This window comes from Drosophila simulans, chromosome 2L (assembly GCF_016746395.2).
Source record: "Drosophila simulans strain w501 chromosome 2L, Prin_Dsim_3.1, whole genome shotgun sequence".
In the NCBI taxonomy this organism is placed as follows: Eukaryota; Metazoa; Arthropoda; class Insecta; order Diptera; family Drosophilidae; genus Drosophila; species Drosophila simulans.
Window position 1 is genome coordinate 18,040,419 of NC_052520.2, and position 23,647 is coordinate 18,064,065.

Genomic DNA, 23,647 nt, shown 5'->3' on the forward strand with positions numbered 1-23,647 from the left:
TTGAAACGTTAAATTTAAAGGAACTAGTTTCCCTCCTAAGTCTTTATTGTATTCATTATAACTTAAATTGGTAAAAATGCATCTACACGTATAAATGTCTGATTTGTATTTAACTTACGAGTTTCATTTATTTGAATATGCCTATTTCAGTTTATTTCGTTATGCCGCTTTATTTTGTTTGGTAGGCTCTGGTTGCATTAGAACTTTAACTTCCATACGCCACTTCACTTTTAGCTATTTACTTAAAAAAGTGCGATGAGCGCACAGCAGGCTGTGAACTACCCTCCTCTCCAGTGCGAGCCAGCAGTAATATTTTTTTTTAGAAAGCAAAAAAATGCATTCGCGACGACGCCCAAATGCCAGAGGCTGGAATACACAGTCGAAGCATGAAGGCTGCACACAGGACGCATAAAAAATGTTGCCTGGGGTCGACTGCAGGTGATGGCAGTTAGAAAAAGCTGGCTGGCAATATCAGGACTAGAAAATAGGAAGAGAGTTACACGGAAAGAATCCTTTTACTAGATTGAAATGGGAAAAATATGAAATTCACAAAGCTTATATTATTTACCATAATTTTGGAACGATATCTTTGCTAAATATATATTTGGTAAACAAGCTTGTTTGTTTTCTTTTCCTTTAATTTAAGAGCTACTAATGTGGAACATGCTTTGAAGAAAGGAATACGTACTTTATCGTTTTTTTTCAGTGTAGATTCTGCGGGGTGTCTTACAGCGTGAAATGTGGAAGGCGTCGGCAGCTGCAAAGTAGCCGACACCGGAGTCTGAATCATTGGAGCGCACTTGTGTGCGTTGCGTGTGCCGCTGTGTGTAAGGGAATGTGTTTGTGGGTGTGTGTGTGCGTGTTGCTTTAGTTGATTGTTTGCTGGGGGCGCGCCAGGTGTGGGGGCGTTCCTGAGGGCGTGGCAGGTGGATGAAGATCAAAACCCTGCTGTCGAGGAAGCCAATTTAATTTGATGAAATTAAGATGGCGATAAAAAGATGAGGGCGACGAAAGAAGTAAGCTAAGCTTGGGGAATCTTTAAGGTAGCTATTGAAAAAAGATGTGTTGAGTTTTGTAAGAATCTATAAGCTATTAATTTATTAAGCAGCTACAAGCGTATATTACCCAGTTAATAGTCCTTGATTTCGTACTATTTAATATAGTTCTTATATATTAAAAATTTAATGCATTTTTAAGAATGCATGTTCTTAGTCTCATCACATCTCACATTACTGATTTTCGGAGTATTTCTAATCCATTCTACCCACGAATTTTGATTAATCTTCTATTAGCGATAGGCCGTGGCGTTTGTTTACCCCATCAAATCAGAGCAAGTCCTTGACAAATGCCACACCTACTCAGAGTTATGGGCTCGACTTTCCCAGTCGGTCATTCAGCTGTTGAGCGAGTTTGGCTGATGGATGATGGCTCCGATCCTGGGCCAGAATAAATTGACCCCAAAAATTGCGAAGGTCAGCCACAGAGATGGCTCATGAATTATTAAAGACACAACAACAGCCAGTTGACCCTAATCCTCAAAACGGCTGCTGCCAATGATTGCAAAATGCTAAGCCAAATGGAACTAAATTCTGTGGAAGAAGCCTTGTGCGAGCCACACAATTTTGAACGAAAGAAAACCAAACCGCAAATTCGCCCAGAAAGATGTTTTGACAATTTCCATGGCGAGGGGTAAATTCCTTGACCAACTCCATTGAGTATTTCTAGGTTCTTCTGCAAGTAGCACTTTAAATTAATGAACTGAGATTAAGCAAGACAAATTGTTGTGGAGCCTGGAGCTTCTGAAAATTTTCTTTAGGGGCAAATTGTTTTTCGGTCTCGAAAATATATTAATTTGTATTTTGTGCCTGCCTCTCTTCGCTGCGCCCCAACCGCCAATAAATCTACAATTTATTGTTATTGATATTTGTGTAAGCAACTTTTGCAGGCCCCACAATTAAGAATTTAAGGGCAGAAAATTGAATGAATTTTCGAAGAAGAAAATCAGTTGACAAGCTGGTAAAATTTATAGTACCTGCAGGAAGACATGCAAAAAATATACAGCCACTTTCACTTGCGGCCCCAGAGGAGGAACTCCGAATCTCATGTGGAAAATGCAGTCAATGAAATGGTTTCCCCATATATTTGTGTTCTCTCCTTTGGTCGGGAGCCAAGCAAATATTCATTGAATTTTCTAGTAACAAACGACAAGTTGTCAGTCAGTCGGTGCAGTGGAAAAACAGAGCCATTTCCAGGGAAAATTTATTGCCCCAATGTCGGACAGGGAAACTCATCAACTCAGGTTCCCAAGTGAGACAGGCCGGGAATTATGCCATTAGATGTTGATTTCCTTTTTTCCTTGTTTAGTTTGGTTTTGTTGGTCAAGCGAGCAGTTCAAATAAATAAGCAATTTCCGACGACAACTTGAACAAGCATAAAATGCAATGAAGCAACAACTTTCCACCGGCGAAGGAGGAAACGTGAAGGCAAGGACATTGGTGCAGCTTTGGAAAAGCTCTCCAAAGTGCTTCTTAACTAAGCTTAAAAGCAATGCCAACGGCCACAGAGGCAACTTCGATTTGGTGTGGAAATTGCAGTTCACTCTTAGATTTCCCCATCCCCCTGAATTCCACCGTTCCACAACCCGGCATGGCTTTCCTTGACAACTTTTCAGCTGTTATTTGTTTTTATTGCTGTTGTGGCCCATTGAAGTGTGACAAAGTCGCCATCGTTGCGGCTATTAGTTGACTTCAAAGGTGGCCCGAAGGTTGCAGGAAGTGCTTGTAAGGACCCAGTCGAAGGAGAGCGCAGCTGCAACTGGGTTTATACCGAGCTGGACAAAGGAACTGGGTTCTAAGCATTCTGTTGATCTGTCAAGTCCCATTGAGTTTATTATCTGTAAATCTGCCGATGGAGTGAAAACTTAAATGCTTTAGGAGTAAGATAAATGGAATCACAATCGTATACAAGCGAAGGCATTCGGTGCCTTTGTTTATTCCATATCTCTTGTTTTATTTAGTTTTTTTTTAATTCTGGCTAAGCCCAAAGCTACACTATGAGCTGGTAAGATAGATTCAGCTTAAGAGTACAGTTTAGCTTTGCACTTAAAATATTCCTTAGCACTTTGCCCATTAGCCCGTACCAACAATTGTGTGTTCCGTTCCCCTGAGCTTCGACTTATGATACCTTTAGCTAATTCAATTAGAGCCAAACATCAGCAATAAGAACATTTGGGGTGTAAGCCTTAAAACACCTACAGACTCATCGCATAAACGGGCCCGGATGAAGCACCGAGCGGAGCAAGGGAAATGAGCGGAAGGACTAAAACATCAACTAAGCTCATTTGTGGCCGCAGTTATCCGCAAGTGGCTGCCCAGGAAGCCGCTGAAATCCTTGGCCACCGAAGCGCAACAAAGCCGCGACATCCTTTTCACCTGCTTTCGACTTCGATGGCGAAAGTTTCACATTTCTCGGCACTGTCATCATTTGTGGTTAATTTTGTCCCGCTGCCTGCGCTTATCCTTTGCCAACTGTCACAACTTGGCGACAGGAGCGGAGTAAAAAGTTGCACTTCGGGCTCCAAGGACTCGGCTAAGGATGCACTGGGAAGAAAAAGAAAGGAACAACTTCATAGAGAAGCGTAAGATAGATTATTAATCTCCACATGTTAAATATTAATTAGTTCCCTTTTTAATCATAGTTACTAAACGACTAGTTCACATTAATAACTCGTATCATTTCAAGTTGCTTTTTATCACATATTTTTCCTTAGTGTTACTACGACATTTCTATTATCCTGAAACGAGTGCGAAGTATGGAACGGGAAGGACACTGCAGCACAGTGTCTGTACTCTTTTTATTCTCCTAATTTCCGACGCTTCTCCCCATTTCCCCCGCCTTTCTTTTGCGCTAATTGGGGACACCGAAAATCTATAAACAGTCCTGGCAGTTCCGCAGTCCTTATCGCTGTCCTTGTACTTGGTCTTTCGGCTTTCTGTGTGAGTCCCTCCGCCCCGTTTAACGTGCGTCCTTAAGCACAATAAATCTGTTTATCTCCGGCAAATGTCCTGCGCTCCTCTTAAATCGGGAGTCCTTGTTGGTCTGCTTAAAAGTTAACCTGGCCGGCGATAAAAAGTTTCCCTTTGCCGCTGTTTGTGGTTTTCTCTCCGTTGTCCTCGGTGTGCTGGCAGGCAAAATTTGTTAGCTATTTGTGCGGCATTATCCTTGCTGCAAGGGGCCGGGGAACGGAATGGACACTGAAAAGTGAACCCTCCACATGGTAGCATCAATCATCGACGGGGAAATTAAATTGCACTTCGGCTTACCTCAACCCAAGACTGTGTAACAACAGCCAAACTAAAGGTACAGAAGAGATAAGATCGACACAAACTGAGTCGACATCGCAATACCCTTTATATACGAACGCTTTAAATTTAGTGCATTCGACTGTTTTTAATTTTGAATCAAAAATTTTGAATATAATCAAATAGTTTAAAATAAAATGATATGTTACATTTTTAAAACTTTTGCTACTATTATTCAAATCATATAAAAATACTTGTTTTGTTGCTCATTGAGATGAGATTTATTTGGATGGATCAAATTTAATCTTGCTAAAGCAAGACGGAGCTCTACATCCTTCAACTATAATCGCTAAAAAAAAGTTTATTTTCGTAAAGTTTCTCAACTTGTACCGGTTATAAAAACTCACCAATAAAGTAAAGAATATAAGCAGGACTCATATTGTTTCAAGATGCAAGTGAACTGTACATTAAACGTTTGCGTCTTTCAAAGCTAGTTTTTAAACCTATTTTTTATCAAAGCATTATAACTAGAAAATTTTAATTTCCACACTGAAATTGCTACCGTTTCTAAATTTCCGCATTATTATGAAGTCATGCAAAAATTAAAACAAGAAAAGTACTACCGAAAAATCCCAGTAGTATTGTGTAATAATTTTGGTTGCTGATACTTGTATATTAAATCTTAAACGATTGGACTTGCTTTTCTAACGAAAGGGTATTTTTTGGGTGAAGCATTAGCAATGATAAAAGTTAACAAAAGGGAATAGACCAAAAAGTGACGAACACCTGCCCCAACTGAAAGCCAAAGAAATGTCTTTGCCATTGGCCATTTTCCACAGGCTTTACTTTTCAGTTAGGACCACACCCGTCTACCGAAACGAGCCTCAATTGCCCCCGCAAAATGGCAAAACAATCAACAAGCAGCGCGACGGGTGTTTGGCCCGAACAAGATTTCGAGTGTCTAAGCCCACCTTCATATCCATACCTATGCCACCACCACTTCAAAGCCCGATCGGCGTGCCTCTGCTAACCGCAACATGTTGTGGCTAAGATAGGCGAAATTGTTTGGCCAAAACTGCAGGAAAATAACTGCGAGCAGAAAGACCGTCATTATTAAATGTTAATTTACCTTTCTAATTAACTATTTAACTAAAAAAGCATAAAGGCGTGAAAAGTTATTAAATAATAATTTACCTTAAATAACACTAATGTTAAGATATAAAGGTCATATTACCCATAGCACATCATGTAAACTATTAAATTATCAATAATTACCAGATAATCAAAGATACTAAACCAAAGATTTGTTGCGCTTAGCGTGACTAAAAAAATGTATCGACCCTTATGTAGCGAGTCTTTAAAAGCCTTTAACTAGTCTATTAAGCTTTTATAACCAACACTTCTCAACGTCCAAGCAAAATGTGTATCCGAGTCACTTTAATCGTTCTGGGTAAATATATGCTCATTAAAGTAATGCCGGAAAAGTCTAATCATTATTTTTTCCATAGCAATCTTTTTGTTCGTAAAAAAAACTCCACATAATACTGAAAAATGTAGTCCTTTGAATTGTATAAATGACGGTTAACTATATTATGACAATATACGATCAACACTTTTACAAGAATGTAATCTTCAAAGCAACAAATTCAAAGCTAAATTAAACAAAGCACATCCCCTAATATTGTAGTTAAATGTATAGATAATATTCTGATCTCTAATTTCTGATATTGTAGTTAATTGTAAAGGCAATAGTCTGATTAAGAAATTTAAAAAGTCCTCGCATTGCTTACCCTAAAAAATAAAATCTAACTTTGTATTGCCTCATTACCAAGGCATTTGCAGCAAGCGTTTCGGGCAAACCTATTTGTACACGGCAATCTAAGCAAATCGTTTTGTCGAGCTTAATTTGCAGTTTGCCACCAAACGAGTGTCTAACCTGGAACCCAAGCTGGCGAGGAGTCCTTCGCACTCGGCTTCTCCTGGCCATCAAGGCTAATCCCAACTGACTTGGCTGGAAAAGTTTCCGTTTGGCGCTTGCCACGACGGAAGGCGCCAAGGAAATTCGGTCAAAGGGAGTTTCGCTTGATGAAGAAGTCGTTGTCGGTGGGCGGTGGAACTCACACCTCTATCCACTTTGAAATCTCCATTGAGCTGTGGGCGGATGGGGGGTAAGCAGCCAAGTGTTGTTCTGCATTGTGTTTTGGCCATTCAAGAATTCCCGGAGCCAACTCCAAGTCTCGTTGGGCCCGGGCGCAATTGACAATAGTTTTGCACAAACTTCGAAAAGGCCAGTTGCACTTGACTGCCGGCAATGAATAAACAGGAGGTCCTAGGGCCGGAAGAGCGTGGCTCGAAAAGCGAGCAAAATCCAAATGAAAACAGCGCCAAGGAAAGCATTGGGTAATTGTAATTCCCGCTCTTACATAAATGCCAGTTAACCAGTTTGCCTTGTTGGGCAATTACTTTGGGCCTGGCGATGTAGCTTCTCCTGTTCACAAAACTTTCGTAATGAGTGAACACATTCATTTCCCATTTATATTTTCGACAGCCAAATGGCTTTCTAAAAGGGCAATCTTAACTGCGAATGCCACAATTGATTTACACAAATTTAATCAGCAGCGTATACACAGTAGGAAAAGTTCTACTGCCTATTACTGTAGATGCCTAAAAAAATATTAGTTTTATTTAAGTGTATATAATAAAAATCGATGAGCGACAATCTTTCTTACGAATGGAAAATATTTAAAAAAAAACTTTTGAAGCAAATGTAATATTTATTAAATAGTCATACCCAGTCAAACAATAGAATTATTATATGTTATCGGCAAGACCCATTGCGGATTTGCTTTTTAACCATGGCACTTTCGTGCCGGTGGAGGACATTGGGCATCCGTTAGTACAATGTCTAAAAAATAAAGAATTTATTTATTAGTTTATTATTTAATTAAAAATACATACAACAAATAATAAGTAACCCTGCAATTTTCATATTGATTAATTCTAGCGATCTGCTTTTAGTAATGAGATACCGATCTTCGGTATTTATAGATCAACAAAATTAGTTCCGGAAAATTTTTCATTATTAGTTATGAAATTCTGAAAAATGTCAAATGTCTTTGTAGTTTTTAAACGTTCATTGTGCTATAAAATATTCATTTAGAAGTCATGTCAAATTTGAAAATGTATATTTTTTGCAAAATATAATATATTATTTTATAACAGTAATAAATTAACTATATTTTTCTTTACTCATAGGGTACACCTTATTTCTAAAAGCAAAATCCAACGAATAGTTGAAAAAGTCAGCCTCTCAGCTTGAAATAGATTCCCTGTAAACGAGTGAAATGAAGCAGCAGGACACTTAGACATAGCTTAGTTGCTCCCTCTGTTTCAGCTGTTGCCGCGGAAAACTTTGAGCATCAAGTGAAAAACAAGTGGACAGGCAGCTGTTGTTGACACCGCCCTATTTTAGACGGGCGAAACTTTGCCTAAAATGGGTGGACACTTGCAGGATCCACTCCTGCAAAGGTAAAACAACAGCAAGCATGTTGCCGCTAGGTGGCGACACCGTGCAGTCAATTAAACGCAACATCTGCCGTAGATTTTGCATAACAACAAAGCCAAAAAGAGTGCGGAAAATCGCAGTAGTGTGATAGAGTCAGTTGCCATAAATACATCATGCTGTTCGAGCAGAAAATCTTTGATCGACTGCTCAATAGTCCCCATACTAGTCAAAGTATGTAGCACCAACATTTAAAGCACCAATAAAGTTGATAAAAGGCAGATTTTGCAAGAGGCTGCTTTGGAAAAACTTAATATTTTCATTAAACCAAAAGCTTTGCTCTTGTTGTCAAACAATGATTAGAAAAAAACACAAATACTTAGTCTTTATTTAGTAGCTGATCATTTTTCTAACACCAAATTCGGAAATAAAAACCCCCGAATACATTCGAAATTATTGTGTTCTTACCGCGGTTTACCGCACCAGCTCAATAGCGCTGTACCCCAGAAACACACCAAGAAATCGGCATTAAAGCTAAACGGTTATAAGCCAAGTTGAATTATAAGAACTATTGGTACCATTCGTCTAGACCGTGGGCTGTAAATGGCTGGCGCATGTGCTTGCTAAAATTCCAACTAATTAAATGGAGAAGAAAGAAGTTCAACATCATCGCAGTCAACAGGCGATGACAAAATCTCTATACGCCATTGGGATGGGTCTTCTGGGAAAGTCGGCGACCAACATGGGTTGTGTTAATACGAATTTAGAATCGGCAGGGAAGAGCTCCTCAACGAATTATAACCGAAATCGGTTCTACAACGAAAGGTTCGTTCCGATGGCCTCCGGAACTGTGTCTCCCGTTTCGGGAACTAACCATCATTCTAAGCATCAACAGCTCCTCCTCCAACAAGCTCCCAAGTGCACTGCCGATCTCAACGATAAACTAGTAAAAATTAATCGGCAAAACGCCAACAAGGAGCTATCCACCATGCAGGCAAAGGATGTGCAATCCGTTGATAAGAACGAAGAGGCCCTACAAGAATTGCAGGAGAGCATTCCGGAAATCAGTAAAATCTTCGATGTGCACTGTCGCATCGGCAGTGGAACCTTCAGTACAGTTCTCTTGGGAACACTGCAGCGGGAAAGAGGTCTCGTGGAAACCCAAAGGAGGAGATTCGCCATCAAACATCATAATCCCACAAATCATCCGGAGAGGATTCTTAGGGAGTTGGAGTGCATGTATCGCATTGGTGGGGTGGAAAATGTAATCGGAATTAATTGCTGCATTAGATATAACGACAACGTGGCCTTTGTCATGCCCTATATGACCCACGATCGCTTTCACGACATTTACAGAAGCCTGAATTTCCCAGAGATACGCGACTATCTGAGGAACTTGCTCATTGCGCTGCGACACGTACACAAGTTCAATGTGATTCATCGGGACGTCAAACCAAGTAACATTCTATATAACCGCAGGACCGGAAAGTTTTTACTCTGCGATTTCGGATTGGCTCAAAGGATAGCCGAAGATGGTAGTGTAGTGCAGTCGAGTGATCGCAGCTCCCGGGAAGTATTGTCCTTTCTAAGGGACCTGGAGAATGGTAGAGGTGTGATGTTGACGGATGGCAATTCGGCACAAGCCGAGGCTGAGGATTATATGGCCCGTCGAAGGATGCGGGCTCTAGGTGGCGGTGGGAGCGTGGAACGTGCTGTGACTGGACCTCCGAGTATACAGAAACTACGCGAGCAAGCGGGTGGACATTTGACCAAAAAGGATGTGGCCAACCAGAGGGCTGACACCATGAGGCTGCTGAACCGCCTGCGACTCTTGAGCCCGAATGCGGATCCCAACAACTACGTGGTCTGCACGAACACCTCGATGAAGGAGATGCACGCTTCAAGGGCTGGAACCCCGGGATACAGACCCCCGGAGGTTTTGCTCCGATATCCGAAACAATCCACTGCGGTGGACGTGTGGGCGGCTGGCGTTATAATGCTCTCTTTGCTCTCTGGTCTTCATCCATTTTTCAAGGCCCCCCACGACTGCGGCGCCCTGGCTGAAATAATCAACCTATTTGGCGATATGCCAGTGCGGAAGACTGCCTTTCTGCTGGATAGGCTGATTTTGCTGGCGGAGAAAGTGAACACCTTGGATTTACGGAGGGTGTGCATGCGGTTTCGCCATGCGGACTTCTTCCTGGCCCCCGAAATACATCGTAAATATCGCAGGCCCGATGGCACCACCGAAATGTGCCGCAGCTGTGAGCAGCCCACGTTTAATTGCCTTTGCAGCAACAGTGGGCATAATTTGGAAAGGTACGATGGGCTGGATATATTTCCCGCCGTGGCCTACGACTTGTTGTCCCGCCTGCTGGAAGTTAATCCCCAAAAGCGCATCACCGCCGAGGAGGCCCTAAAGCATCCGTTCTTCAGCGATCAGCATCGCATTGCGACGGGAATACCGCTGCACCAGCAGCAGCATATAATGCAGCATCAGCAGCATATAATGCAGCATCAGCAGCACCTGAGATCCAGGGAGACACTTCCTTCGTCGGCGGCCCGAACTCTAAAGGCATTCGTTTGCTATCCCATGGAAATGACTACTACTGCGTCACAAGCAGCGGGTAACATCTGACTCTGATCTCCGATTTTCTGTGTGTGTATCCTGCCTTCTTTATAACCAGATTAAGAGAAAAAATGCATTCACCATGGCCACTTGTGGGCATCTTAAATTGTATTGTGCACAAACCAAAAAAAGAAAAAATTTATATATAGAAGCTGCGAAATGTTCCCGAAATTAACATCAAAAATAAATGGTATATTTGTTTATTTATTGTATTTATGTACGATGCATCTTAACCATTTGCTGTATCTTTCTTCTTCAATTATTTGTCTGCGTTTTAATTGTACCCTTTTGTTGCTCAGAAATGAAGGACAACGGGGAACAATGCTGTTAAGGGTAATATAAATCAATTTAAAATTAAAAAATAAATTAAGACATTCTTCATATTAATTTTTATTTGATGTATATATAAATAAGGATTTTTTTGTCGATAAACGCTATATAGAGCCCATATTTATCATTGAATTCTGACAGGCCATCTTCTGTCGACTTTCATTTTCTTTTACGAATGTGGTAATCTATTTCGGCCTTCAAATGATCTAGTGACAATCAGGTTTCCTTTTATTTAATATTTTCCCGACAGCCATTTTCTCGATTGGATTTTCTAAGGCCTGAACAGAGGAAAAATTTTCCCTTTGTCTTATCAATTTGCATTATTGACGCTTACAGCAAACATTATTTTGTTGTTGCACACAAAAAGGTTATGGGAATTTTCCCTTTTGGGTGAGTAATTTTTTCGTTTTACCATTTGTTTTTGTCCGTCAGCAGCAAAAAATTCATGGCTCACTGGGAATTATGTTGACAATTTCATTCTGTACCCCAGAAAAGAAATCAGATTTCTATCTGCTGGTTTGAATGTGTAAAAAGAAAAAATTTGGGGGTTCTGGCAAGTCACCAAGAAAGGAACTTCCAGCTGTCGACGTTGCAAAATAGTTTATTAAAAAGTTTTCCCTCCCTTTTTTATTGAACTGAAAAATTGTTGCGTCCAAAAGCATGCAGCAGTTTTTTCCGCAAAAGTCATATTCAGCGTATTTTATTGCATGCTTTTGTGCTGGCGGCTAAATGGTAGCAGCCGTTTATTTGACAGAGATTATAGAAATATTAAAACAACCCATTATATGCATTTAATTTTATAAATTAATACTTTTTCAAATACATTTTCGCTTATGGCGATCAACTTTGCTGGACAACGGAAAAAATGTATCTCCAAAACCATTGAAATCTGTCGCATGTAATAAAATAGGGGAATATGGCCTGCTGTTTAACATCTTCCGGCCTCTAGTATCCACTGTTCATCATTCCGCGGACAGGGGGCACAAAAGGCTTTTAGCCGCTTCGTTGGGGATCAACATGGCCAACTGGTTTGGCCAATAACAACTGCGCCACGGCAGTCACACCCACATACTGACACGCACACCGACACACCTATTCCTCACTCAGAATCCAAGTGCACTGAAAAGACTTGCATCGGAACTGAAATTTAATATTAATCAAAAGTAAATATGACTACTATAAGAGATGATTCGATGAAAACTGTGTTAATCCTTTCCCTCTTACGGCTAGAAGCCAAAAATGTGCATGTGTGAAGGGTATACTATATTCAAGTGTGCAAACGTACACTACGAGTATCCGAAATATTATCGCAGCTAAGAGTGATATAATCTATTTCTCTCTGTGCATTATCGCACTCAAGGATACACCTCACACGCCACGCAGACAAACACTGAGCCCCAGCTCCCCGCGGAGCCATAAACATTTCTAGTGCTGCACGGACCGCTCGACCACAAAAGCCGCGTGCGCAACTCACCGGACACAATGCGGCTTATCAACACGGATAAAAGGAGGAAAGGCGGGAAAAGCGGGAAAATACGGGAAGGCCACGGCAGAGCGGCATGAAAATGGCCGAGGATGGCGGAAAACTAAAGAGACGGCTCCCACAGCACCGCCGTTCCAGCCGGCTCCTCGCATCCCGTTTAGCGCTTTATGGCACATGATAGATTAGTCTGGCCACAGGTGCAACCAGTGCGGCTTTTTCGGTGGCTCCTGCTGGCTTCTCTGCTGCCCGGCCTGGAATCCCCCATCCGGATCCCTCACGCCCTGCCCGACACCCGATACTGCACTCGGTTTCCCAGCGATGGCGAAGCACGTAATTAAGTAATTAGAGGAGGCAGTCCAGCAAAAGCTGCACGGGATGATGTGTTGGATTGAAATTGTTGCAGTCGCTCAAAGTGAATACTTTACGGCCAGAGGCGGTATTTTTATACGCGCTACTCTCAAAATAAAGGGTATAGTAGATTATATCTCCTTACCCGGAGGATAACATAACATATTACATTTTAATACCACTTGGTCTCATTTATATTTATCACACATTAGGTTAAGTTCAGAGGAATTACTGAACGATTCCTTTTAAAACCTTAATAAATAGAAATAGAAATTTCAAAAAAAAAAAAAAAAGGATTAGTTAAAAGGGAGCGTTTCCGAACCTATGAAGTAAATATATTCTTGATCGGTCGATATGGCCATGTCAGTCCTTATGGTCGCTGTGCTCTCCACAACTTTAAACTTTAAGATTAATCTTGCAGATTCTACTAACGAGTTGTGCAAGTTTCTGATCGATGCCACACCCACCATAGCAAATAGTCCAAAAAGTGTATATTTAAATTTAAAAAGCAAATATTTTGTACATATACTTTATCCAGAAATTGACAAAAGATCAGGCTCCAGGATAAGGATCGAAATCATTATTTTACAGTATAAGTAATTTCACAGCATCTCTCAGTTTAAAACTAGATTTAAAGATCGGATAGCATTACTTTTTTTAGTATTGAAAAATAGATTTACCAACACTTCAGCTACAGCTGAAACTCCATAGTAAAATAACACATAAATTCAAAGATATCGAAAAGATAAATCTTCTTATTATGTATTCTTCTGCCACTTCCTTCTTTTTCCTAGATATTTTTACTATTTAGAATGTAATAGTATATATTTACTTTTACATGACACGCGACATCTACATATATTTCCCTTAGCTGTAATGTAGGCAACACTTTAAAGGCGAAAAATGGAGAGCAAATACCGCAGGGTGCAATGTCCTGGAACCGCAAGCTCCGTTTGACTGTTGACTTCGTTCGAGGGCCCACTGCTGCCGTGCGTCACCCCCTTGCGCACCACCCCCTCCGGTGGCCAAACCCCTGCATCACCATTCATCTGTCTCAGTGGCGCATTTCTGCTGTCAGTTGAATGTTTGTTTGTCCGCCTGCCGCGCATTGTTTGTTTTCCGCATGCGTTGCACACGTCCTCCCATAACCGTCTCTTTCCCAATGATGTCACTGCTGCAGCATCACCACCCCCGCAACACCCCTTGACGAGTGGGCGGGAAGGTGCGGAAAATGGAGCCACATCGATGATGATGATGATGACGATGCTAGAGCCAGAGCCACCAGCTGCTGACATCCTACGCTCGTGTCGGGTCACTAAATGAAGAATGATGGACACAAGGCGAGACAAAGATGGCACGACAAGGAGTAAGAGAGACGGCTAGAGGGGAATTCCCTGAATATTTTGTCATCTTCAAATGGGATTTATGCTGCACGGCACTAGTAGCAGAACGTTGGTGGCATTGTCATTCACCGCGGTCAGCATTTCTTCGTGGCACTCCTTGAACTTTAAAGTTAATTGGAAATTTTTAGCAATTTCCCTGGCTTTCCACCTATGATTTCCGTTGCTTGTTGTTGCCGGCCAAACGTAAAATTCGCTGTACAAAATATGGATTTATGTCAGCAGCAATAACAACAAGTGCAACAAAAGCAGTGAGTCACAACAATGTCATGCCAGCCACATAGCTGTCATTTTGCCCGCTCTTTTACACATATAAAAAAGCTGATTTAAATGTGTAGAGGGTGCTTTGAATATCTGTGTGGCAGGAAAAATCGATGTCTTAAAAAAATATAAAAAGTTGAGCATAGTGATCGCATTCCTCTATTCACAAATCTTAACGGCAAATTCGTGCTTAAATTTAATGCAGAATTTGGTCGAAAAGTGGTCTTCGCATTGGATTCACTACCCAGGAGCCTCATTTTCGCCAAGTGTAATGCTCTTCATGGTTGTCAGCTGCTAGCTGTTGGCAATGCATCACTGATTATGAAAAGCTTGCTAAAAGCTGGACTCGTGATATATTGCTTTTTTGTTGCCCCTCGCCGTGTTGCACGTCGGTGTGGCCGCTGCTGCTGCTAACGCTGCTGCTATTTTGCGGTATCATTGCCGCTGATGCGACTGCCAGATGTTAACGGCATTCTATTGCCATCATCGCACGTAAGCGACACGACACAATAATGAAGTTTTATGCTTTGCCACCTGCAATACATATACCACATATACCAATCCACCATCCATCCAGTGGCTCGGTGGGCGGCAGAAGGTGGCACAAAGAGGCGTGGCATAAAGAGACAATCCAGCAACAGCACCTGCAATCAACTGAAAACGCTGGCGATTTCTCCTGACTTTTATATGTGCGCGATAAGCACGAGCATGTGAAGGAGCTGAGCTGTCTGGGAGTTCGTTAAGGGAACCGTCATCAATAATACCTGCAACCGGTCAGAGAGATAGCGTAGCCAAAGAAGAAGCTGGATCAAAGACGGGTATGTATCTGCAGATAATGAAAAATAATAACCTGTGGGCGTAGCTTAAAGTCCCTAGAATGTATCTATGACAGATGCAAGAGTCGCTTCGCTTAATTGCTGCATGAAATGAAAATGTGGAAAATTTAATGAGAAAGAAGAATTAAGAATGCATAAAACTGGTAACCAACAATATGTTTAAATATGACTTATTAGTTTAATAGTGTGATTGAATTTTATTGTTTCACACGCTTTAACTTATTCCCACTAAAGGAAATCCATTAACAAAAAGCATTTACAAGTATTCCAAAAATAATGTAAATGCACAACGTATTAAGGTCACTTGCGAGTTAATTTCCCAGGCATTATTAACTATTAACCCATATAACCTCCTCCGAGCTCGTTTATAAATTAAACAATGGTGCTCAGCCACACCCAATTCAATCCTCTGGACGGCTCACCTGAAAAGGTGTGAGCTGACATGACGTCAGGTGGCATTAATGGCAGCAGAAATAACAGCAAGCCGCGCTAAGCCAGAAACTTCAGGTGACAAGTGACAAGATTAATTAACTGCCTCCGACAAACAAAAAAAAAGGACGCAACGAAACGAGGACGACAGGACAATGAAACATAACTGAACATGGCCATGAAACAGTTGTGAAATCACAAAACTGTCCAAGAACTCACAGGACCCCACACACACACACACACACACTCGCGCTGTGCCACGTTGCCACGTCACACGCCCCGGATTGTGGCTCGCTAAGGGCCACAAACAACACACCACATACAACAGGATACGGATACGGATCCGGAGTCAGAGAATCCCTGCGCCTAAATGACAATGGCAAAAGTTGCCGGTGCCAGGTTTCGTTATCCTAATTTTAATTAGCTGCAACAGGAGACCACAACAAGTTGCTGAATGAGCTGCGCACGCGGATTCTTATATTTGATACTTATTCATATGGAAATAACCAAAGTTCATCTGATTTGCCTAGGTGTTTTGTATGGGAGTTTGATAGAATACAGCTTAAAAGATCGCTACTTACTTAAATACTATTTAATAAAATTCAATACTTGGATTGTATTTCCATCATTGTTAATCATACAATATTAAACATCGTACTTAAAATTAATGATTACTTATTTTATGTTTTTACTAAGACAAAATAAATAGGTTTCTTACGCATTTCATTGCATCTTGAATATTTTTACAATCAACAGTATATAACACTCTTTTAATAAATATTCTAACTCCTGCACGCATCATAATTAAAAACAATAACCTTCTCTCTAGATCCACAAGTTCAGCAAAAGTCCGCCAAAAAAAACACTAATTCGAGGGTATCTGGGTCGAAAGTGTCCCCGCATTTCTTGCCACATGAGTTCGCCATGGGGTAAGTGCCGCTTGCTGCAGGTGCGTGTAGCATTTATGAACTCGTTACACGTAATTAGGGTCAGTGTGTCTCTCCTGTTACGCGTTACCTCTATCGCTCTATCCATCCCTCTCCACGTGCTGCTATCTCCCTCGCAGGATCTCCTGCGTTTGTGTTCGTGCGCGGAGTGACAATTAATTACTGAACTGAAGTTGGGATGAACGGGCAGTTGGGCCTATTGAAATATAAAACCTGGTTTTTTGGGCGCCGCCACAGTCATAAAGCTTCTTTATGTGTTGACTTTAATTATGAGTGCATGCACCTGGAGAAAATGAATTTATAATTTCATTTAAAAATGTTAGTACTTGATAAACTCTGGTACCATTGTAGGAAATATGTATTTATAATCTTAAGTTTCACATCACAATCGAATACTAACAATAAATAATTTAACTCTATTGTATCGATTAAAATGAGAAACTTTTCTAATAATATGTGCATATTTATGTTAGTAGTACAAAACCATAAAACACTAATTTTATAAGCAGGGGGCACATGTAAATTAGGTAAGTTCAGGTGCCACGCCCCGCCAACGAGCAAACTATTTATTATGGGAATTTCATGCATGTGAGTGGGTGTGTCGCGGTCCTCTTGGCCACCTTAATTGGCAGTGGCCGGTCGGTTTTAATTAGTTTTCGCAACGCTTGAAGCCTGCTCCTGTTCGGTGTTACTGTTCCCTGCTCAAAGTTCCTGTTCCCGTTCCATGCGTGAATTATTATGCCCAGCGTAATATATTTTATAAACCGTCGACTCCTGGCAGCGGGAAATTATGCAACAGCGAATATTTAAGCCACACAGTAGCCGTCGATCCCGCCGAACTTAATTGAGTTGCATGTGGCGCTCGCAACACCCTATTTTCGCTGCCCCTCCTGCCATTTTCCCATATGGTTTTCATTTTCGGACCGCGGATTTCGGCCCGTGCGATTCAGTTGACCAACGGCAAGTTAAGCTGTTAATAAAGCGAAACAACGCACCAGCGCTCCGAACCGGGCTCATTTGTCAATTGTGCCGGCCTGGATTTTGGCACTAATTACATGGCCAGCAATGGTTTATTGTTTGGGAAAAATTTGCATTGCCTCGGAACCGAAAAGGAATGCAAATGTTACGGGGAAATGTTGATCAATTAGTTCAAACGCGGAGAGAAGAGAACTAGACATGATAAATAAAATGTTGTTTATGTTGTATGAGGTTGCGATTTATTTAAAAATTATTTAAATTATTTCACTGGTATATAGAAATACGCACTAGATGTAGAAATGTTAGGAGTATTTCTCATAAATATTTGAAAATTCTGGCTTAAATCGATTTGAATTTTTAAAACTTTGTAGAACTCAAAAGTCAGATATTTAAATAATTCAATAGAACTTATATCCCAATTTAAGGAGTGACCTAAGGTGTGAGTTAGTCGGAAGTATCGCCAACTTGTGATGTCAAAGGTGAGAGGAACACTTGACTTCAGAAGTCTTTGTTTGAACTGAAAATCAGGAAAATTTACACCAAGCCATCGAAGCGTTAAGCCCACAACAATCAATTATGTGGAAAAGAAATTACCAAGCAAACTACGGAAAAGTGTTATTCCAGAAATTCTAGGCAGAACAACCTGAAATACTGAAAGAACCAACTCATGAAATTTAATGAAATTATTTCAAGCTGCAGCCCGACTATATGGAATTGGAATAAACTTTCTATGGAAGACCCGGCTCACTTGGCTGTGCATTCAATTAGAAATATTTCCGATGTCCAAATGATGTGGGAAAGCATACATATATGTATGTTATATATTTTACAAACAAATCAAAGGCGAAAGGCAAGCGTTTCCATACAAGTCTTGGACTATTTTAATATGGAAATTGATATGAGGGGAACACTTTGCGTTCTGCTTTTCATTTTCTTTACTTTGCTTTGCTGCCGAGCTTATTTATGCATGAAGATGACTTTACATTCCATGGCAACGGCAACACTTTTACGGTTGTCCGTTTGCTCATCTGTTTGGTTACGGACTGTTGGACATTGAAATCCAGGGAGATATAGTGGGAAGGGCACGGTTATGGTGGGTTGGGGAGGGGAGATGAGGGGGCGTCCTGAACGAGTTGTGTCTGTGAAAAAAATATTTATTTGACTACCTTCAGAGAAGACAGTCCGGCCCAGCGCAGACCCTGAAATCCCTCTGCAATTTATAATGCTGCAGCAGCACTGGGAAAATGCCACTTGTAATATGAGAAAATATGAAAATAACAATAAATAAAATAAATTTTATCTGCATGCATATGTAAATTATTTTACTATAAGCATATTTGTTGAAGCCTCTTTTAATAAATATACCTCTTTTTAATTTGTAATTTGATTCTGATATGATTTTACTTGTCGTTAATATTCCCTATAATAAGCAAGCTTCGTCTTAATATATATTTCGTTATCAATTGCTGTTTTAAATTTTCCCAGTGTTTTTTCGAGTGTTTTCCCAAGCGTCTTTCTTCTCGAGTATCTGTATCTTTTGGAGCGTTGTCTTGACCTTTTTGTGGTCAAAGTGCATACAAGCATGAATCGAGAGAGGTCTACCTGGAAATGTTTTCCTTCTTGGCTCAACCCTAGCTGTCTCGCTGTCTGTTTGCCCTGCTCTCGCATAACAGGTTTCCCGGTTTTCATTTGGGTTTCCATGCCGTCCCCACACTTTTCCAACTGCTCATTTGATAGATGGTCGGGTTGTCTTGAGCCCCGCTCACCATCATAAATATTGATTAATAATATAGTTTTACATTCGCTGGAATGCACTTTAGGGGCAGCTGTCGGTGGATTTTCCCGGGATCATCATCAAAACAACTTCATTGTGCAATTGAGTCACTCGGCGGACAATGGAACATCCTGGGCTAAGTAGCTCTTGGATAGTCGAATTTTCCGGGGATGTTCCATTCAGTTACAGGTGTCGTTTCCTTCACACGGTTTCCTAAGGGTTTTCCTTTCTGGCCTACATCTTAATCGAGGGTGATGTGTATTTATTACTCGATTCGGTTGCAACCAAATAATTGGCCCTGTCTTGAAGTCTCGTATTGTGGTTTGGCTTCTTAGAGAGTTTTCCGGCTTCGGTTCTTATGCGCTCTGAAATGGATCTGACTTGGTGGACTAAGTGACCTTTAGGGGTCTTCAGTAGGGTTCTTTATAAGGTTGCATATCGTTTGGGGGAATTTATTATTATACTATTGTGAATAGCACGTAAGGATATGACTTAATTAGAAGTTTTTCTGAAAATACCATTTTAATTTAAAAGTTGTTCATTCAAAGTAGTTTAAATAATATTTGTTTTAAACTGTTTTATAACAATTGTGGGTTCTTAAAAGTTCCCAAAGTGGTTTCTCTATGCTCTTTAAAGGGCTCAAGCTAAAACTATCTAACAACTAAAGCTCTGAGTGAAGCCCTGTGACCTCTTAAGCGGCTGACTCATTACTGGCCATTACCCAGCCCACAATTGGACCTTAACCCCTCGCCTTAGCCGCCTTAACACTCCAATTTAGCTGTCTTCGTGCCCTTCGGAATGGGTGGCACTAAACAATTAGAGAACTTTTGCAGCCATGCATTAACACAAGGACAACAATTTAAATGAGCTGACTTTCGGATGGGAAAAAAGGTCCGGGGGAAATCACAAGCTGCTGCTACTGCCAGGCTAAAGTAACAATAAATTAATTAAAACTTTTTAGCCAATTCAATTTGTGTTGTGTTGTCGCCTGTCGCCTGTCTGTCGACTCCTCGCTTTTCCTCCAGCCTCTATTGGGTTTTTATCTATTTTCCCTTTTTTCCTGTTGCTGTGTCCCTTTGAATTATAAATGCACATAAATTGTTGCGTACTGGCCAGGATTTCTGGTCCTCCTATTCCCATTTTATTGCCCCATTTTATAAGTCCTCTCGTTCCCCACTGGCCAACACATGAATTTCAAAGTGATCTCGCCACTTAACAGATTTGAATAGCAATCAAAGTTTGTTTATGTGCAAGTTAGTTTCAGACGGAATTACATTTAATATATGAGTAGCTGGTACTGTACCTACATTGTACGCAGGAAGGATATGATTTAGTCATATATAAGTTATTATATTGTCTAATTCAAATTGGAAACGCGGCAGACTTAAGACTTAAGTTGTGTGCATTTGAAAGAAATTTTATGAATAACTTACAGTTTCTGTACCAAACCCCTTCTGAAAACATTATTACCTTGCCACCTGAGAAGTCTGGACCACGTCTCACAAAATAGAGGTTCAATTGCACAAAACTCAAATAAAACCCACAAAAAGGGTCTGCGGCAAAAGCTGTTTGTTCTGCTGTGACATTTTTATTGAATTTTAATTTATACCCCTTCGAGTGTCGGACGTTCGACAAAAACACACAAAACACATCAAGTATTTATTGTCTCAGCGAGAGAGACAAATCAAAGAAAGTCAATAACCTGGCCAGATTTTCCCTATGATGCTGCGGCAACAAAAACCAATTCCAGCTCTCGAAGCGTGACATCAAATGACATCGAAAAGAATTTCCATTGGACACGGGACACCCAGACTCTCGGGGAGAACCGATTCAACCTCTACCTGAGTGAATCTGGATAGATTATTGACATTCTGTCTCCCGTGGTGCAATAGTTACACCAGAGTTCATTCGCCCAGAAATCTGAGATTGGAATAGATAGGAAAAGTTATTGATACTCAGGGCCGGCACTTTTGGAGGGCTTGGATGGGAAATTATATTTTATTTCATTTGCCGAATATTTATGTAAATTTCACTAATCAGAAATTCTAAGCAGAGCGTAGAAAAATTCAATTTTCACACTCTGCTTGGTCGACTAGGCAAACATGTGGCTTTGGCTAATAACCTAAGCAGCAAGTAAACAAGTGGCAAAAGTCGTTTGTCCTTCCCCTTATTGCTAAATCCCCTCCCTCCCCTCATATCAGAAAACCGACTAACCAAAACCCCAAGTATGTCCAATGCACTTTATCCAGATCCTGTTGCTGACAAGAGAAGAGTCAGCTTACATGGCAAAAAAATATTTATATTCTAAATCACAATTTAAATATCAAAATAATAGAGATATCATATTAAAAAAAATTTAAGCATACACATTAAATGGAATTTTACATAGATCTCTGTTATAGAACATGAGAACATTTCACTCTGATTTCAATTAATTGAAATTGAATTCCCATTGGAATCACAATTCTCCAATTTATGTAGCAGTGCATTGGGAGACAGGAGCAAAACTCATACGAAAAACTAATAAAGACAAGTGGCAAGTCAGCACCAGCAACAGGACACATAGCTCCCCAGACATCAGCTTCCCGTTCCCTGGGCTTCCCGCAGATTTCCCCCATTTTCTGCAGCTTTCCGCAGCCCTTGTGTGGTCGAAGCCTTTGAGCAAACAGAAAAACTCTCGCCCATGTCTCTGGGCTTCCCCCATTAGTGCCAAGCGCTAATCGCCATTGTCCACCCTTGTCAAAAAAGGACCAGGACTTCCAGCTTTCCTTCCTCCATGCACTCCCCTTGCCAGCCACATTGCCACATTGGCTGTCACAAAGATCGCAGCGGAAAAACCAGCGTGTGTGGAAAATGTATCTCAGTGTGTGGCGAGCTAAAAGCGCAAATAAATAATCAGCAACAGTTGCCAGATAGATCGGAACTTTTTACCCCAATGATGTGCTATTTTTTGGGGGCGTTACTTACCAACGTGACTTGTCCGGGCGGTTTGTCACCATCTAATCCGTGTTGCCCCAAGACATTAGCCACCATCCCAGCGACGCGGCACAATAAATTGCCAAAGATTATTGTCAGCAAGATTGCAGGAGCAACCCTCGCATTTGTCACACTTCTTATGTGGGTGTAATCTCTGCGTTGCATGCGCCAACCGAACCTAAACTATATATTAAAACAGATGTAAATCGTCGATAGGCGGGCAATGAAACCACTTAAGGAAAGCCAATGGCCCATGAGTGGCCAGCGAATGCGTATGGATATTGTATGGCTTTGCTAATTGTTTCCAGGGCGCTGGAAACCCCATAATTGAATAAGTTCCAAACGCCAAACAAACCAAATTTCTATTGATTATTCGTGAGAAATCAAGGAACCCTGGAATTTCAGTATGGGATGTTGGTGGCTGAAGTATTCGGATAAGCACACAAGGGATTATTTTCGTGATAGGGAATGTTGTAAATATGATTTGTGGCCGTCGCGATCTCCGTATTAAAACTTTACAAAATGCACTTACATACAATGTTTACATCTGACATTTCAAGAATCTCAACGCAACTTATTCACATTATTTTTTTTTATTCTAGGATTACGAAGCCTATAAATCTGATAAACAGTGAGATTAAATTTATTTATCAGAATTTAGTTGCGACCAGCCCCAACAAGACGGAAGCCAACAACCGTATACCGTAATGGCTACAAAAAATATTATTTTCGTAGTTTCTTGAATTTTAGCTGTCTTCAAAACTCACCAATAAAGTAAAGCAAATTAGCAGGGCTCATATTGCTTCAAGATGTAAAGAAACATTAAACGTTTGAGTCTTTAAACCCTAGTTTTTAAACCTAGTTTGTATTAATATATTATAACTATAAAATTTTAATTTCCACACTGAAATTGCTACCATTTCTAAATGTCAGCCTTATTATGAAGATATGCGAAACTTTTAAAGAGAATTTGAATCACAGTGGGATTGTGTTATTAATTTTGGTTACTGAGACTTGTAAATTAAATTTAAAACAATTCGACTTGATATTTTTTCGGTGAAGCATTAGCAATGATAAAATCTAACAAAAGGGAATAGACCAAAAAGTTACACACATACCCCAACCGAAAGCCAAATAAATGTCCATTGTCCATTTTCCACCAACTTTGTGATGAGAATTGACCAAATTATGACTGCATATTATTAACACTATTTAAAAACAATGTAATTTGTTAATTTCTTAAACCTTACAGCTATTAAGCACGGAGTGTGGCTTTTTATACCCGTTCATTGTAGACTAATATGGTATACAACATTCGTTTAACAAAATGTAACACTTAAAAAATTCTAGACTACAGCGTTCCTTCTTGATTTCCACTTTATTTATTATTCAAACATAAAAAGCAATAAAAGCATATGCCAAACCTTTTGCTGTACTTCCACTCAATCTTTTC

The 23,647-nt window shown here is 40.5% G+C and overlaps 4 protein-coding genes and 1 long non-coding RNA gene across 5 annotated transcripts; 2 read left to right on the plus strand and 3 right to left on the minus strand.

Annotated features, from left to right (window-relative positions):
- Positions 1 to 4,403: 4,403 nt before the first annotated feature.
- Positions 4,404 to 4,754, minus strand: LOC27207699. Its single transcript, XM_039294221.1, has 2 exons — positions 4,709 to 4,754; positions 4,404 to 4,650 (listed from the first exon to the last, which is right to left on the minus strand). Exons 1-2 carry the CDS (start codon positions 4,737 to 4,739, stop codon positions 4,583 to 4,585), a joined length of 99 nt encoding a protein of 32 aa, XP_039150155.1. The 5' UTR covers positions 4,740 to 4,754; the 3' UTR covers positions 4,404 to 4,582.
- A 946-nt stretch (positions 4,755 to 5,700) lies between these two features.
- Positions 5,701 to 6,147, plus strand: LOC27209453. The gene is made up of 2 exons (XM_039294220.2): positions 5,701 to 5,751; positions 5,810 to 6,147. The coding sequence occupies exons 1-2, from the start codon at positions 5,721 to 5,723 to the stop codon at positions 5,884 to 5,886; spliced, it is 108 nt and encodes a 35-aa protein (XP_039150154.1). The 5' UTR covers positions 5,701 to 5,720; the 3' UTR covers positions 5,887 to 6,147.
- Positions 6,148 to 7,055: 908 nt separating this feature from the next.
- Positions 7,056 to 7,467, minus strand: LOC27206901. Its single transcript, XR_001600196.3, has 2 exons — positions 7,260 to 7,467; positions 7,056 to 7,206 (listed from the first exon to the last, which is right to left on the minus strand). It is a non-coding gene; the product is annotated as an uncharacterized LOC27206901 (long non-coding RNA).
- A 682-nt stretch (positions 7,468 to 8,149) lies between these two features.
- On the plus strand, positions 8,150 to 10,635 carry LOC6732667 (cell division cycle 7-related protein kinase). The gene has a single exon (XM_002079748.4). It carries the CDS (start codon positions 8,447 to 8,449, stop codon positions 10,439 to 10,441), a length of 1,995 nt encoding a protein of 664 aa, XP_002079784.1. The 5' UTR covers positions 8,150 to 8,446; the 3' UTR covers positions 10,442 to 10,635.
- A 12,136-nt stretch (positions 10,636 to 22,771) lies between these two features.
- Positions 22,772 to 23,018, minus strand: LOC27208203. Its single transcript, XM_039297834.2, has 2 exons — positions 22,962 to 23,018; positions 22,772 to 22,905 (listed from the first exon to the last, which is right to left on the minus strand). Exons 1-2 carry the CDS (start codon positions 22,990 to 22,992, stop codon positions 22,838 to 22,840), a joined length of 99 nt encoding a protein of 32 aa, XP_039153768.1. The 5' UTR covers positions 22,993 to 23,018; the 3' UTR covers positions 22,772 to 22,837.
- Positions 23,019 to 23,647: the final 629 nt, after the last annotated feature.